The 15,505-nt window shown below is 43.2% G+C and overlaps 1 protein-coding gene across 1 annotated transcript in view; it reads left to right on the top strand.

Annotated features, from left to right (window-relative positions):
* Positions 1-13,884: 13,884 nt before the first annotated feature.
* Positions 13,885-15,505, top strand: part of LOC308319250 (thrombospondin type-1 domain-containing protein 7A-like) — a 128,855-nt gene continuing 127,234 nt past the window's right edge. The window contains exon 1 of the mRNA XM_080769223.1: positions 13,885-14,409. Coding sequence (XP_080625349.1) covers positions 14,262-14,409 — 148 coding nt within the window. The 5' untranslated portion in view covers positions 13,885-14,261. The remainder of the gene's footprint in view (positions 14,410-15,505) is intronic.

Genomic DNA, 15,505 nt, shown 5'->3' with positions numbered 1-15,505 from the left:
GGCTATCCAGTCGTCGGCATGGTTAAGAACTTCACTAAATCACTTGCACGTCAAACTCAAATTTTTGTTTTAAATTCTTCTGTTTGGAACGTGGAACGACACAAAAGCATAGGTGGCTAATTTGTGCCTGATATAGAATATGCAGTATAACTAGCAATGAATGTGTGTGTGGGAGGAAAATATGGCCAGAAACCTGCAGTGGCAAGCAAGCCACGTCGTAGCATACCAGCAGTTCTGTCCCGTCGACTTTAGAGGAAAAGATTGTCACTATTTAAAATGGTTGTTGAACAGCTAAATATGACATGCTATGTATTTTCTAGTACTGACATAAATTTCTATGACAGAAGTGGGAAACTCGTTTTTAGTGGCGCACATTGTCTCAAACACAAGCTTTGCTGCCCTGTGGGTAAGCTTAAGGAAATATGTGGCGTGTATGTCACTGCTCTAATTTCTGCTCGGACTCGGTGAAGAAGCACTGGTGTATTGAGGAGATAATGAGCTTTACACGGAGACACAGATATTAAGTGCACACTGACACACAGACAACACATGAGAACATACGCACACGTGTAACATAAATACACACATGTACATGCAGTACAAGCACAGAAACGCATGCACACACACACACACACACACACACACACACACACACACACACACACACACACTCACGGTCTGCCTGTCAAATCATATTAAGATCGGGTCAGGCTGCTTTTGTACTGGTTGCTATGGCAGCAATGAGTGAAAAATGTCTGGCTGTAGGCCGCTCCTTCAGGCAGCTCCTTGCACAGAGAACGGCAGCGGAGAAATCGTTGTATGTATGTAAGTAGTCTCATAGAGGCCTTCTTACATTGTCCTATTGTTGCCCCCAGTTTGATATGCATTAGGCCACAGGACCCCCATAGATACATTTATTTGTATTTATTAGTTGTTTTTATGTGTGTGTCCTGTGAGCAGCTAATCTCCGGCACCGTTAGACCAATCAGCATAAAACTTTAAACGCACACTCCTGGGAGGCCAAGGAAGAAAATTGCAGCCTTATTTTATTTTTTATAAACTATCGCAGTGCTCTCCTTCCTATCCAGGTGAGCATAGATGCCGTGCGGTTCAGCAGGTAGATTCCTGCATCCTCAACTTCAAGTCGGAGCTGGTATACAGGCAAACTGGTAGGCAAAACAAGTCTCTCCAGAGTCCAGAGGCTGCATTAGTTTAGATGGGAGGTTAATGCTTCTGTTTAAATTCAGTTTAATAGTTAATTTCCATGAAAACATTTTCAAACTAGAAAGGTATGCTCAGTGGAGTGGAGTGGACCCGCGCGCCCCAAGGGCCCTCAAATTTGCTTCAGCCCGGGGGCCCTCAGCAAGGTAAATCCGGCTCTGGGGAGATGTGCCATTGGTTGAGAATGAAATGATGTATGATGATAAGAGCGCCTCTCACTTTTCTTTTTGTTTTTTAGCTAGATTATCCACTTTTGTAGATGGAAGTTCAGTTATATTGGCAGGCAGGGGACTTGTTCAATGCCATTTTGATTACGCCTGCATACCCTGGTACACTATAGCATCCCAAAGATACTTAAAAAGAAGCATTGCATCTCTAACCCACATTAATCCTGTTTGGAGGCCAGAATAAAACTATATTGCCACACACACACACACACACACACACACACACACACACACACACACACACACACACACACACACACACACACACACACACAGATAGCCATTCACAACTGCTTTCATCATTTGTTTTCATATTCAATATAGCAGTAACAACCTTTCTCTATACAAAGCCAGAAAGATGCAATTTGTGCTGGTATATGAATGCTGTTTTTGCTTGATTTGGCCCTATTTGAACTTTATTCAATCATGGCTGTTGTTGTCACTTTTTATAATGACACTGGCAACAGCTCTGAAGAAACTAAAGTGGAGTGGTGGCAGCTGTAAAGGCAGCTGGAGCTGTTCCATCTGGGGTGGTGTTGGAGATGCCGGTCCATCTGGGGTGGTGGTGGAGATGCTGAAGGCTGGTCCTTCTGGGGTGGTGGTGGAGATGCTGGTCCATCTGGGGTGGTGGTGGAGATGCTGGTCCATCTGGGGTGGTGGTGGAGATGCTGGTCCATCTGGGGTGGTGGTGGAGATGCTGAAGGCTGGTCCATCTGGGGTGGTGGTGGTGGAGGAGATGCTGGTCCATCTGGGGTGTGGAGTGGATGACTGGCCATGTGGAGCAGTGTCTTGGCAAGGGCACTGCGACAAATTTGGAAATGGTGGGGATTAAAACGATTACATCACAACAAAGTTCCCATTTGTAGAATTCAATGAACCAGCAGAGAAGTACACAAAAGGTTTACTGTTGTTTTTTTATTGCAAATTATTTCAAGGCACTAGGTTGCCTGAGGTACAAGAGCTCTCTCAGTTTGAGAGGGCAAGGACCTTTAGGCGGGTATAGGGCAGTTGTATTTACCACAGGGAATTGGCAAGAATTCACAAGGAGACAAGGATTGAGTATTGCTTGTAGGCACAGTCTTTGTTGAATGTAGCACAGCAGTGACAGTATGGGAAGACACAATAATCTGGGTATGTTTGACTGTTTGTATGTGTGGTTCTAAAGAGGGAGAGAGACAAAAGGAGATACTCAATATTTAGTATGCTACAAAAATAATAAAACTAATACTCCTCACATGACTGCAAAACGATCCTACTCCACAAAGCACTCACTACAATAACATTGAATACATTTACACAGCATAATGAAACTATAATGTCACCAATGTTCTGTTACAGAATTTGGTGCCGATATACAGAATTTCTGTATATCGGCACCAAATTAATGAAATAGTATGGAGTGATGTATAACACATGCAGGCTCCCATGTTAGAGGAAATCAAACCAACTGAGCTGATCATTGGTATGCATTTAGGTTGAGCAAAACAGAAATAACACAAATTACCTTGGGTCAGTGAGGCACACAACTTAATTTAAAGATTCATCAATAGTGAAATGATATGTTCAGGGAACTTGATATGTTTTTCCTAATGGGGCCTGGAGATGAAAATGACAGTATTAAGCCTGCGTCAGAAGCTACATGACATACAGAAGCAGGACGTGGGCCCTGAGGGTGAAGCACGAGTACTGCACAGAGCAGAGATGAGGATGATTAGATGGATAACGTCACTGAGGAAGGAGCGCTTGCAGACCTGAGACGTGGCATGGCAGTGCAGGCGAATGTGTTGATTCATCGTGTTTTAGTGCACCTGATTTGTATTTCCTATCCATCCATTGTTATTTATAAAAAATAAATTGTAATTAATAAAAACCCTATACAGTGGTTTCTAAATTGCCAGAAAAATACTATGAACTATAAATCTAGTAAACTACACTACATTGAAACTAAAATACGACCTAACAACAAAACATACAACCCAACAATAAAATCAGCAGCAGTAATGGAGTGGGGCTTTGGACGGTGAGTGGGAGACTTCACAGACACAGCTCCTTCGAAGGACAGAGAGTACTGGCAGATCACTCAAATCAATATAATGTATTTTCAGGATATTGGCATGGGGTGGTGGTGCTATTCTAATCGGTACTGCACTGGTGGGGTAGAGTAAGCAAACTAGTGCTCAAAGCACTAGTTAACTTTGTTTCTGTGATCTGTGCCTGGTCCGTCTCCGTCCGCTCGCTTCTCTCTCGTCTGTCTCTCTGTTGTGTGGCCGTGTCTCTTCTGCTCGTTCGTCTCACCGGTGCAGTTTTCTGCGCCCTCCATTGGCGCAAATCTCCAATAGAAGGCTCTGGTCTGGTCAGTGGAAGGATAAAAGGTTATAAAAATATCATGCAACTCAATTACAAAAACAACATCACACAATAATCCAAAAGCAAACCAAAACACAAATCGGATTCCAATCGCTCAACCGGTTTACATAATAGACTGATAGACAGACAGCACAGTAACATACCTCTGAGTGTTTGTGTCTGTCCATCGCTAATCTTACAAACCGCTGGACTGGTCAGCACAAAACAATGCATGCACGCACACTACAATTCATTTTATAATGGAAGTATGGTGCTGTGATCATGCTGAAAGCTTGCCCTTTGGAATCCTACTGTAGACATTCATATTGGTCCTGGCTCCCGGCCTGCCACCTCCCTCATCAAATTCAGCGACAGATGCAGCTTGCGCGTAAACTTGATAAAATAACCAACACCAGCTCAGATCGATTCCAAGATGTAAAGTAAATCAAATTATACATCCACTATGCATCCGCTTTAGCATGTTATATAGTGTTTATTCAAAAATATCTGGTCCGTATATCGACCGTCATTGGAAAAATATAAAATGGGGGAAAAACAGCCCCCATACTGGGGAGTGGGGACGCACCCTTTGCTACTGGTAGTGACTGCACAATGTCATACGATAGATTATGCATGCGAGTGTGACATGAAAGCATTTGTGTCAGCTGAATTCGCTTATCGCATATCCTGACAATAATATAATTGGCCCATTTAGTCTCTTCTCAATAAATCTCTAACAATATTAGCACCTTCCCAGAGAACACATTAAGGTTAATATCATATAAGCACTGCACAAACAAAGGGAACAAAGCTAAAATGTTCACTAGGCTAGCTGGCAAAACATTCTTACTGTTCACTTCAGTTAATTAATCAAGGATTTAAGGATTAATCCATTGAATAGTTACATCTCATTATCATAATGAAGTCGGTCTGAGTTCAAAGAGCACATTAATTAATAGGAAGCTTTCTGAGCTAGCAGCCTATTTCCTTTTCTTTGGAGAAAACTGTTAAATGCACGTATGTGTGGTGTGTGCATCGCTGTTTCCCATCCTGCTACCCTAATAGACAGGGGTACATGAGCACCTGGCCGTTCATTCGTGCTCTATCTCCGACCAAGCCACACTTCCACCACACATCTCTCTATGCAAAATAAAACCTGCACACTCCCACAAAAGACATAGACTACATTGCATTCGCCAAAAATGTCTTCTTTACTGTTTAAATATTACTTTTCTGAAACACGCTATTCTTGCTCAACCTCAACAGCCTACGTCAGAATCGTCATGTTGGCGTCTACTACGCCAACTACGTTCACTTAATGGGGCCAGTCCTTCACAGTGACACACGCGTTAGATCAACCACGCGACCGGGATGGTTTCTACCCCTCAATGTCGTGCCTACTCTACACTGCCATCCCAAGTCCCCTCCCCCTTTCACTGCTCCTGTGTGTGACCTGTGAACTACTCTCTGACTGCACTGTGGCTTGATTTATATGTGCGAGGTTGAAATGTAATGCACATAAATTAATTATAGGTCCAGCAAGCAAATCATGATTGTCTGTTTGTGCTCAATAGGTCACCATCACATTCCGATTTTAGGTGTTGTGTTTTCTATGACATTTATTTGGGCCAGTAGTTTCATATCTATCCTTTTTCCGACCAACACAGAACATGCTAACGGTGTTAGCGCGTTAGCATCCATCTTGCTTTTGATTTATATGTGCGAGGTGGAAATGTAATGGACATAAATTAATTATAGGTCCAGCAAGCAAATCATGATTGTCTGTTTGTGCTCAATAGGTCACCATCACATTCCGATTTTAGGTGTTGTGTTTTGTATGACACTTTGGCCAGTAGTTTCATATCTATCCTTTTTCCTTTGACCAACACAGACCATGCTAACGGTGTTAGCGCGTTAGCATCACACAGCTTACAGCGTCAGTGTTGCATGAATACTTTCAACCATGACAATGCCGACTACTTTTGCTACACACACTTCCCAAGGATTATGGAGATGTCTTTTTTTTTTTTTTAAGGTTGAGAAATGAAATAATTATGGTCGTTTCTAATCTCAGCATTTCACAAGAGAAAGACGTGGATGCCTTTCGCTGCGCTGTTGGCGTTGCCATGTCTCATAGAAACAAGTAAATAGGTCTTTAAAAAGAATCCCAAAACAAGCGCATATAACAGGGGTCTGTAACCTATTTTAAATGAAGTGCCATGTTTTTATTTTCTAGATAGTGAGTCAGCCACAAGCTCACATCACAACAATAATCCATGTAATAATCACAATAACAATACTAATAATAATAATCATAATAATCCTGCTACCCTAATAGACAGGGGTACATAAGCACATGGCCGTTTATCCAACAGCTTTCTCCGACCCAACCACACTTTCACCACACATCTCTATATGCAAAATAAATTCGGCACACTCCCAGAATACATATAGGCTACATTTCATTGAAAGAAATGTCTTAATTACTGAATAAATATTACTTTTGTCAACCACGCCATTGTTGCTCAACATCACCAGCCTACGTCAGAATCGTCATGTTGGCGTCTACTACGCCAACTACGTTCACTTATTGGGGCCAGTCCTTCACAGTGACACACGCGTTAGATGAACCACGCGACCGGGATGGTTTCTACCCCTCAATGTCGTGCATTTGCTGCGCCCTTCTAATGCTGCGCCACGCCTACTCTATACTGCTCCATGCGACTCGAACAGCGTCAGCAGCAGCAGCTCCGAGCCTCCGTCAGAAAGGCTGCCCACAGCACTGCACAGCCCCACACCCAAATGAATCGAATGAATGAATAAGGCGCTTATATCGCTATTGCTCAGTGGATGGGACATTTACATTAAAAGCAATCGGATGGACGCGTGGATAACGGCATGGTTGTGTGCAATCGGAGGGAAAGCTTCCATAATCCATATAGCTTCCATGCTAGCTGCTTCAGACACAGGGGAGGGGAGGGAGAAATAGTGCGTAATAGCGCTTATGCAACAATTACCCTAAAACACAAACACCTCAACTCGATGTCATTGTGAATAAGAATTTCGAGCGAAATAATAATTTTTGGAAGGACACTTTCACCCAGTATGAAGCTAAATGTGGAAGCCGTGTGTGTCACACCAAAACGGCTGACCTATAGAATCCTGTAACCAGCCTCTCGCACTGCCTGCGAGTTGGCTCCGTCTAAGGCTCCGTCTTATGAGCAAATTTAGAACTTCCGGTCTGACAGCTAGCAGATTTAAGACATCCGGTTGCTTTCAGAATAAAATAAGATTATTTAATTCGTTAATTAAATAATTTTTACATTACATTATTAGTATTATTATTACATTACAGTTATTGTAAAGACACACATTATGTTTCTGTGTAAAAATAAGTAATTAAATAACATAAAAAAGTTATCTAAATGGATAAATGCTATTCACTGGAGTGCATGGACTTTATAAAGTGGACACTGGACAAAAGACGGCTCCGCCAGGAAACTATCTGGACATACCCACGCGTTTGGGAAGATGTCCTCTACCACCCCACAGTCTCCGCTAAGCGGGAGAGGTGTAAAATTCACAGCAGCAGAGCTTCTACTGGGGTCAATGCAAAAAAATGTACCGTTTCCGGACCCAGAATGGACACTGGACAAAGAGGCCTCCGCGAGGCAACTATCTGGACATACCCACGCGTCCGGGGAGATGTCCTCTACCACCCCACAGTCTCCGCTAAGCGGGAGAGGTGTAAAATTCAGAGCAGCAGACCTTCTATTGGGGTCAACACTCAAAAAAGTGCCGTTTCCAGACCCAGAATGGACACTGGACAAAGAGGCCTCCGCGAGGCAACTATCTGGACATACCCACGCGTCCGGGGAGATGTCCTCTACCACCCCACAGTCTCCGCTAAGCGAGAGAGGTGTAAAATTCAGAGCAGCAGAGCTTCTACTGGGGTCAATGCAAAATAAATTACCGTTTCCGGACCCAGACTGGACACTGGACAAAAGACGGCTCCGCGAGGCAACTATCTGGACATACCCACGCGTCCGGGGAGATGTCCTCTACCACCCCACAGTCTCCGCTAAGCGGGAGAGGTGTAAAATTCAGAGCAGCAGACCTTCTATTGGGGTCAACACTCAAAAAAGTGCCGTTTCCAGACCCAGAATGGACACTGGACAAAGAGGCCTCCGCGAGGCAACTATCTGGACATACCCACGCGTCCGGGGAGATGTCCTCTACCACCCCACAGTCTCCGCTAAGCGAGTAAATGGGTGCTTATATTTCTATGTGAAATGTGGTGATGCTGGCATCACAATAGATGCCAGCATCACGCTGCCTCCGTCTAATAAGCACATTTACAACTTCCTGTTTGGAAACCGAAACAGATGCTTCTGACATTTGCCTGTGCGTGCTTAATCGTTCTTCTGAACACATTTCCCAAATCTCAGTGATTTATCCACACATCGCTCTGTGTGTGTGTGTGTGTGTGTGTGTGTGTGTGTGTGTGTGTCGCGTCGCCCTCCAGCTGCAATTGCGAGTGTGCGCTGTGTGCAGGGCACACTACTGAGTTTAAAACCACAGCTGAAACATGAAGTGGAGTCTGTCAATTCCCGCAATTTCCTTCTTCCCATATTGCGCTGCAACGACACTAGGATTGAGCCCCCCGAAGGGGGGCGAAATTCTAGTCAGTATAATTGGTTTTGGCTTATGGCCACTAGATGAGGATAGCTGAAAGTGGTCAGTTGGGTGAGGAAAGCCTTTAATCATAATGGATTCCCTACCTGTAAATGGGCCTGGGTGAGTGGAGAATCGCGGTCGCAGACATGCATGCCATATTCTCTCTGTGTGCGTGCATGTGCACAAGAGAATGTGTTTGTATAGGGGTACAAAAGCTCTAGAAAGAAATTATGCATATTGGCTGGCTTATAATAATATATTAAAGAGTGTGTGTGTGTGTGTGTGTGTGTGTGTGTGTGTGTGTGTGTGTGTGTGTGTGTGTGTGTGTGTGTGTGTGTCTCCACGCACGCACGCAAGCACGCACAAAATGTTTAGTTTAGTTTGGTCTTCACTGCAGTTTGCATGCCAGTATCAGTGGGCAGGCTTGTAAACCACCACAACCAGACTGACCTTATTGTTGATCTTGTTAAGCCATTACCCAGCCTGGGCCTCACTAAAGACTCTTGACTCTTGTCTATTTCTAAGGCTCTGGCCTGACCTACTGCCTGTCAACTGCCTCATGTATCCGCTAAATAAACACATATAGTACGCACAGTCGCACACAGATCGCACATCGTTTCCGTATCCTTTAAAAAAAAAAAGATTTCTGCAAAGTGCAGAGCCCCTTGGGGGGCGAGCCATCGGGCCATTAAAAAAAATCAAACAAACATAAATACCGGTAGATAAGCGAAGTCCAACCGTTTTAATTGGGATTCTGAACATCAATGTAATGAATGGATATTCAGACCTTCAGACATGACTCTATGTGTGACGATGAGAAGTCTGACTATTGCTTGCATGTGCGTCACACAATACTGTTTTCACAGAATAAAAGAAAGTTTTGCATTCAAATTATGATCTAGATCGGTATTGTAGCTGAATTGATATTTCAGCTTCGGATCAATCAAGAATTTCACTGTTTGATTACATGTACTATGCACGACACATGCAGCCCAGCAGATCTGGCAGATTGAAGTGATAGCAAACCAGAAGCTTTCTCTAGAACACTGGGGGAGATGTTGGAGCTATCAGCCACTTTCTCTCAGCCAGAGCTCTGTTTTTTATCCTGTGGACATTAATGTTAGCTATCCAGAATATGTAGGTCAAAATCCCTCCTACATACTACCAATAAATTCACTTCTATGTCCATCTTTTGTGATTTTTCTTTGTTCAGGAAGCATTTTTTATATATAAAAAAGAAAAATAGAGAATTGCAATGTCCCTAAGGCATTGTGGCGCTCTCAATCCCACTGTTGAACCACTTTAACCACATGCACCCCAGTGTCCCTATTCTGTTGTGAATGGACATCTGGCAAATACTATCCAATCTACTGTACAAGCGCTGCAGCGCACAAACTTGTAGATGATTTTGTAGATTGGCTATTTCCCGAGAAGAGATTTGGTGTAGAGAGAAATTCTGAACTTCATTCAATGTTTGTTTTAAAAACGCTATTGACAATAAAGATAATTAAATGTTTGTTTTACATGTTGTAAGATGATAAGAGCGCTCCTCACTTCACACGGTTGTGATTTTTTTACACCAAATGTCCTTGTCAAAAGGGTGGCAGCAGGGGCAGTGTCTTGAGTGTACAGGGTTTGATGAGGTCTGGCCATATATGGAGTGTGTCTTGAGTGTACAGGTTTGATGAGGTCAGATCAACATATGGATATGGTCAGATCAACATATCAGAACAGGTCATCTCCATATATGGAGATCTAGAGTGTCTTGACTGTCCAGGGTAGGGCCGGGCCTTAATTTATTGGCCTGTTGCTGGCTGCCAGACGCGACTGCACTAATAACTTTGGGGCAGGCCCATCTACAGTTTGAATGGACAGGTATCGGTCAAAAGGAAGACATCAAAGACGTAGGACGTTTGGGGAAGGATTAACATATGGAATGTCAGAACGGGCCACCTCCATATTATGTATCTAGTAACACAGACGCAGAGAAGGCTCCCTTGACTCAAATACACCAGAGTAAGGCCAAGTGTGGACCAGGACGGACACATGCAAACCGCACAGACGAACAGTCTGGTGAGACCTAGGAGGACACTAGTCAGGAGGCAAAACATAGTCCTAGAGACCTCTCAGTGCCTGCTATCCCCCAGGAATACACGAGGCAGAGAGATTCTATTTATGAGTTTGTTTAAGTATAATTAATTTATACAGTCTTATTATAATGCATTACATTGGTTGCATAGAAATATAAAGTGTTGCAGTGTCTTCCTTAACCCACCCTTCTGTAGATATACTACCTTGCTTTTGGTCTTGTATTGTATTGTACAGTATGTACTGTATGTTTTGATGATGAATTGAGTACATAGGACCACAATGGAAACAAGCCCCCAGGGCTTTTTACTGTATGTTATCCTTTTAGCATAGCTTGTGAAATTGTATGCCATGTTGTTTTCAACATGTTAATATTGAAAGTTAGTTAGTATTCAATCAATCAAACAATCAATCAATCGAGCATCTAAAAATATTCATTGTTCATTGTTTTTTGACTCCATCGTTTTGAAAGCTGACACAAGAAAATGCCTGCAGAGTGAGAGCCTTATATAACTAACTGAAATTAGCATATCGCTTCAAGAATACGGCATTCTCACCTCTGAAAGTTGATAAGTTGATAAAATTCTGACAATCTCAAAAAATTATATCTAGGTCAGCCTTGACCATTTTGGCATACTACCCAAAACCACAACATGTTTTGTTCTAAGTATTTGATTGATTCCTGAGGGGTAGGATCCTTAAGCACAACCCTGCAGGACTTTTAGACTTAATGTATGACTGGATCATGTGCTGACTAATAAAGTATTCAATCAATCAATCAACATAAGTAACCTTGGTACTGGACCGAACGGTTTGCGGAGCGGTCTTGATATCGGAAGGTCGCTAGTTCGTATCCCTGGACCGGCACGTTAAAATTACCACCGCTGAAGTGCCCTTGAGCAAGGCATTGAACCCCTACCATGAAATGTTCTATGAGCAGGGCCTGGCTGTAAACAAGTTCTTGAGCTTAGTCCAGTTACCCTGGGTAAACATAGTAACTTTGCTTTGCTTTGCTTTGGACGTGATAGCTGACAGTAGGTGTCAAATGTTTCCAATGTTTCATCACAATTTTCTAAGGATGATTCAATGATTTTTCCTATGAGCACACCTTTTTCATTGACTAGTCACTGCATTAGACTGTTTTGCTTAGTATTCTTCCACTCATAACCTCCGTTGTCATTGTCTTAAAGTGGTTGTTTTTACAGTAATTTTTGGTTTCTGGACAAATGAGGTTACATGATTAATGAGAGAACAGGATATATCTTGCTGCAGTCCTGAGAGAGAGAGAGAGAGAGAGAGAGAGAGAGAGAGAGAGAGAGGCAGTGTGCAGTCTTTCATGCACTGATGGGGTATTGCAATGGCATCATTCAATGTTGATTCATTTTATTGATGTTGATGACATTTTCATCGACAAGTTAGTTCAAAGATATTGTGATCGACAGGACATTTCATTGATGTGTAATATTTTAGATGTTTAATGATCTAGGAAAGGGATTTTCCAATGAACGTCTGGAGGAAAACAGTTTTTGAAATGAAGTTCCATGTTTTTATTTTCTACTATAATTTTAATGACACCACATAAAAAATACTTTCTTTCCTATTATTATAACGATCATTAGAGATTAGACTCAATACACAAGAACCCAATAACCCATCTCCAGACTCCCTCCCCAGTCAGAGTTCAGAGTTTTAATGAATGTAGAATTACGTGCAGGATGTAATGGAGAAAACGCCTGCGTCACTCGCTCCCTGTCTGAAACAGTCTTTACTGTAGATGTTCCCCAAAATGTGCTAAGCCAAATCAGGAAACGCTATGCAAAACCCCCACAGGTATACAAGAGCGAGTGGGAATGCAGTTCATCATTAAAGCCATAGAACATTGAATTCAGTTTACTTTAAAGCCATGCAATGCAAACATTAATTTAAGTTTAATGGAAGCATATGCACAAGAATTTCAATTTAACCTTCAGTTTAAACGTTGTGCAAGACTCTAGACTAAACTATAAAGTGGAGGCTTCGGTGGTGGAGGCAAGCCTTGCTAGCAGCAGCATGATTGTCTGGCAGCAAAATCAGAGATCCAGAGTAGGAGAGAGCCGTATTTAAACCCACTGCCTTGTTGAGGGAATGAGGTGTGATTTGGTGTGTAAAAAAGCATGGCTGATTGAAAGTGCACTGACGTGACAGCTGATTGCAGCTGCTGGGGCGTTTCTTTTTTTATCATCTTCAAAATACTTTTGGTACTTTAAATGTAGGTTGCTGCCAATACTTTTGTACTTTTACTCAATTACATTTTTAAGACAGAACTTGTATTTTTATATTGTTGTATTGGTACTTTTAAGTAAAACACATTGGCAACATATTTCTCTCAGCAACGCTTTCCTCTAATCTGTTTGTCTGTCTTCATGGTGGCTTGCAGTGCTGGGCTGTGTTGACGCAAAGCCCCACCCCCTACTACGGTGACCATTGCGTTCAAGAGTCACACGCACATTTGTGTCCAAATTAGGTTAAAGGATTATTAGGCATTGTAATCCATGTGATGATTTTATGGATTAACAAAGAGAGAGACAACACCCATTACTGTAAAGCAGCAGCAATCTAAACAAGCCTCAATTAAGGCACTCACTATGACTCTTCCCCCTCCTCTGTCTCCATCGTCCCCCCCGGCACGAGTATAAACAACCCACCCACCCTTCTCTTCTCACTGTGAGTGTCCCACTGGGACTCTCATCCTCAGCTTTATGCCCCTCCTCATCCCTACCCCCCACAACCAACCGTCACACCCCCTCCTCTCCTCACTCCATGCGTTAATCTGCACTTGTCTCCTAGCTTCTCTGATCTTGAGAGCAGTATGCGCAGGTCGGTGTGTGAGGGCTGCTGGGCTCCAGCAGTGCTGCGAGCCTGGAGAGAAGCAAGAGGAGGAAGAGGAGCATATTCATCGTTCCTCATGCCTTGGGCAGGAGAGAGGGAAATTAGAGAAATAGGAGGGGCGCAAAAGTGTGTGTGTGTGTGAATGAAGGGCACATAAGAGAGCGAGAGAGGGAGGGAGAGATTGAGAAAGACGAGCGAAGGGCATAAAATAAAATAAAACATGAGGGAAGAAAAAGGGCAACAGATAGAGAGGGAGAGAACAGGGTGGCACATGGAGAACAGCGAATGAGTGAGCGAATAGAGGGAGCGAGAGAGAGTGAACGAGCGAGGGGGAGAGAGAGAGAGAGGGAGGCGCACACACACACACCACACTGCAGACACACAGCCACTGTCACTGCTCCACAGCCAGGGGACAGAGGCACAACGGTAGCGCATGGATGCAGCAGCATGGAGGAGGGAGACTCTCTTGCTCATCTGCAGCTCAGTCCCTCTCACTGATGACCCCCACTACCCCCCAGGGACCGTCCTGTGAAGTTGGGGGAGAAAACGCGACAAGGAGCCGGGGAAGAAGAGGCGGTGTCAGAGAAGTGAGAGGAGAGTCACTCTCCCTGCCCTTCAGAAGACAGAAGAATTGGATTACTCCAGCAGAAGACTGATAATTGTACATCATATAATACTCTCTTACATGTGCACACATACACACTCACACATAGAAACACGCGTACAACACAAGACACTCAAACTGGAACACTTTCACGCCTTGTTGCAGTAAATTGAGGCTTGTTTTGGTGACCTTCTGAACTGTGTGGATTTACTTTTATCCTGCGGTGGACCATGGAGCGAGGGTGGAGGGGTGGAGGGACCCTCCGCAAATGGACAGCAGAAAGCTCATACCTTTTAGTGACATTACTGCTGTTCTATGGCTCGTGGGAGGTTCACACACAGACGGATGACTGGAGGTCTGTCTACTTCTGGGAAACAGGTATTGAAGGATAAACATTTCAAGCATTTGTGCTTTGTTGACATCATGTGTATGCCTTTTGGACAGTTTGACCACGAGAGCTGTGGTTGGTGTGGAGATCTATTTTGTCTGCCTCTACACAGTACAATCTAGTATTATAATTTAACTCTAAGATTGGTATCCGTTCTATATTTTTCTCATGAAAACGAGAACAGGGTCTTCTTGGGACATAGTCAAAAGGATGACAGCCCTAATTTCATGCTGACTTGTCTTGTGCCGGTCTGAAATTTTCATTTTTTAAGTATATGAGCCAACGTTGGAGAAGTTGAAAGAGGGTCGCACACATTAACTAAAAATGTACAGATATAAATCATAGAACTGAGACGAGCAGTGTGTGTTCACTCCATACCGATTACGTGTGACACATACCATGCAGCCACTGTACTATGATCCATATTTCAATAGATTCAGTAGATATCTACCTCTCTCCCTGTCAGATGATGTTCGATGATTGAAAGGTAATGCTGTGCGATAAATGATTAATAATGTGATAATGATTGATAGACAATGTAGCATCATATTGGGGCCATGGAGGTGTCGATAGAAACGGTACAATTGCCTGCATATTACTGATTATGTTTACCACAGCAGAGATGATTCAGTGGTTGATTGTGGGTTGGTTCAACTGTATTCTGACGTTTATTGAACGTGTCCCTTATGTTCTTGAAATATGAAACTTTTTCACCCTTCCATTTACCGTAGAAGCCCACATTGAATCAACTTGTGTTGTGTATCACCCTGGGGCCAACTTAAAGATATTGCGCTTGTCATGTAGGGAGCTATCAGCAATGGTCCCACAACCAATTATGGCTCCCAAGACACAAAGTCATTTAGGAAAGCAGGGTCTATAGAGGATTTTGCACACAGTACTGAACATCTTGTAGAATATTGCCACTGGGCATTCAGAAAATGAATCTCATTGCTCTTTGAAAATGTATAGGAACTTTTTCTTCACTATGCATTAATTAGCCAATCTTTCACTGTGTAGCCCTCTGTTACAACATTGGAGGCGGTGGGGTGTTCATGAGAGATACCTTTCTCTCTCTGTCTGTCTGTC

This window comes from Protomyctophum bolini (genome assembly GCF_963924005.1).
Source record: "Protomyctophum bolini genome assembly, chromosome: 7".
Lineage (NCBI taxonomy): Eukaryota > Metazoa > Chordata > Actinopteri > Myctophiformes > Myctophidae > Protomyctophum > Protomyctophum bolini.
The sequence above is the reverse complement of the archived record's forward strand: the minus strand, read 5'-3'. Positions and strand labels throughout refer to the sequence as shown.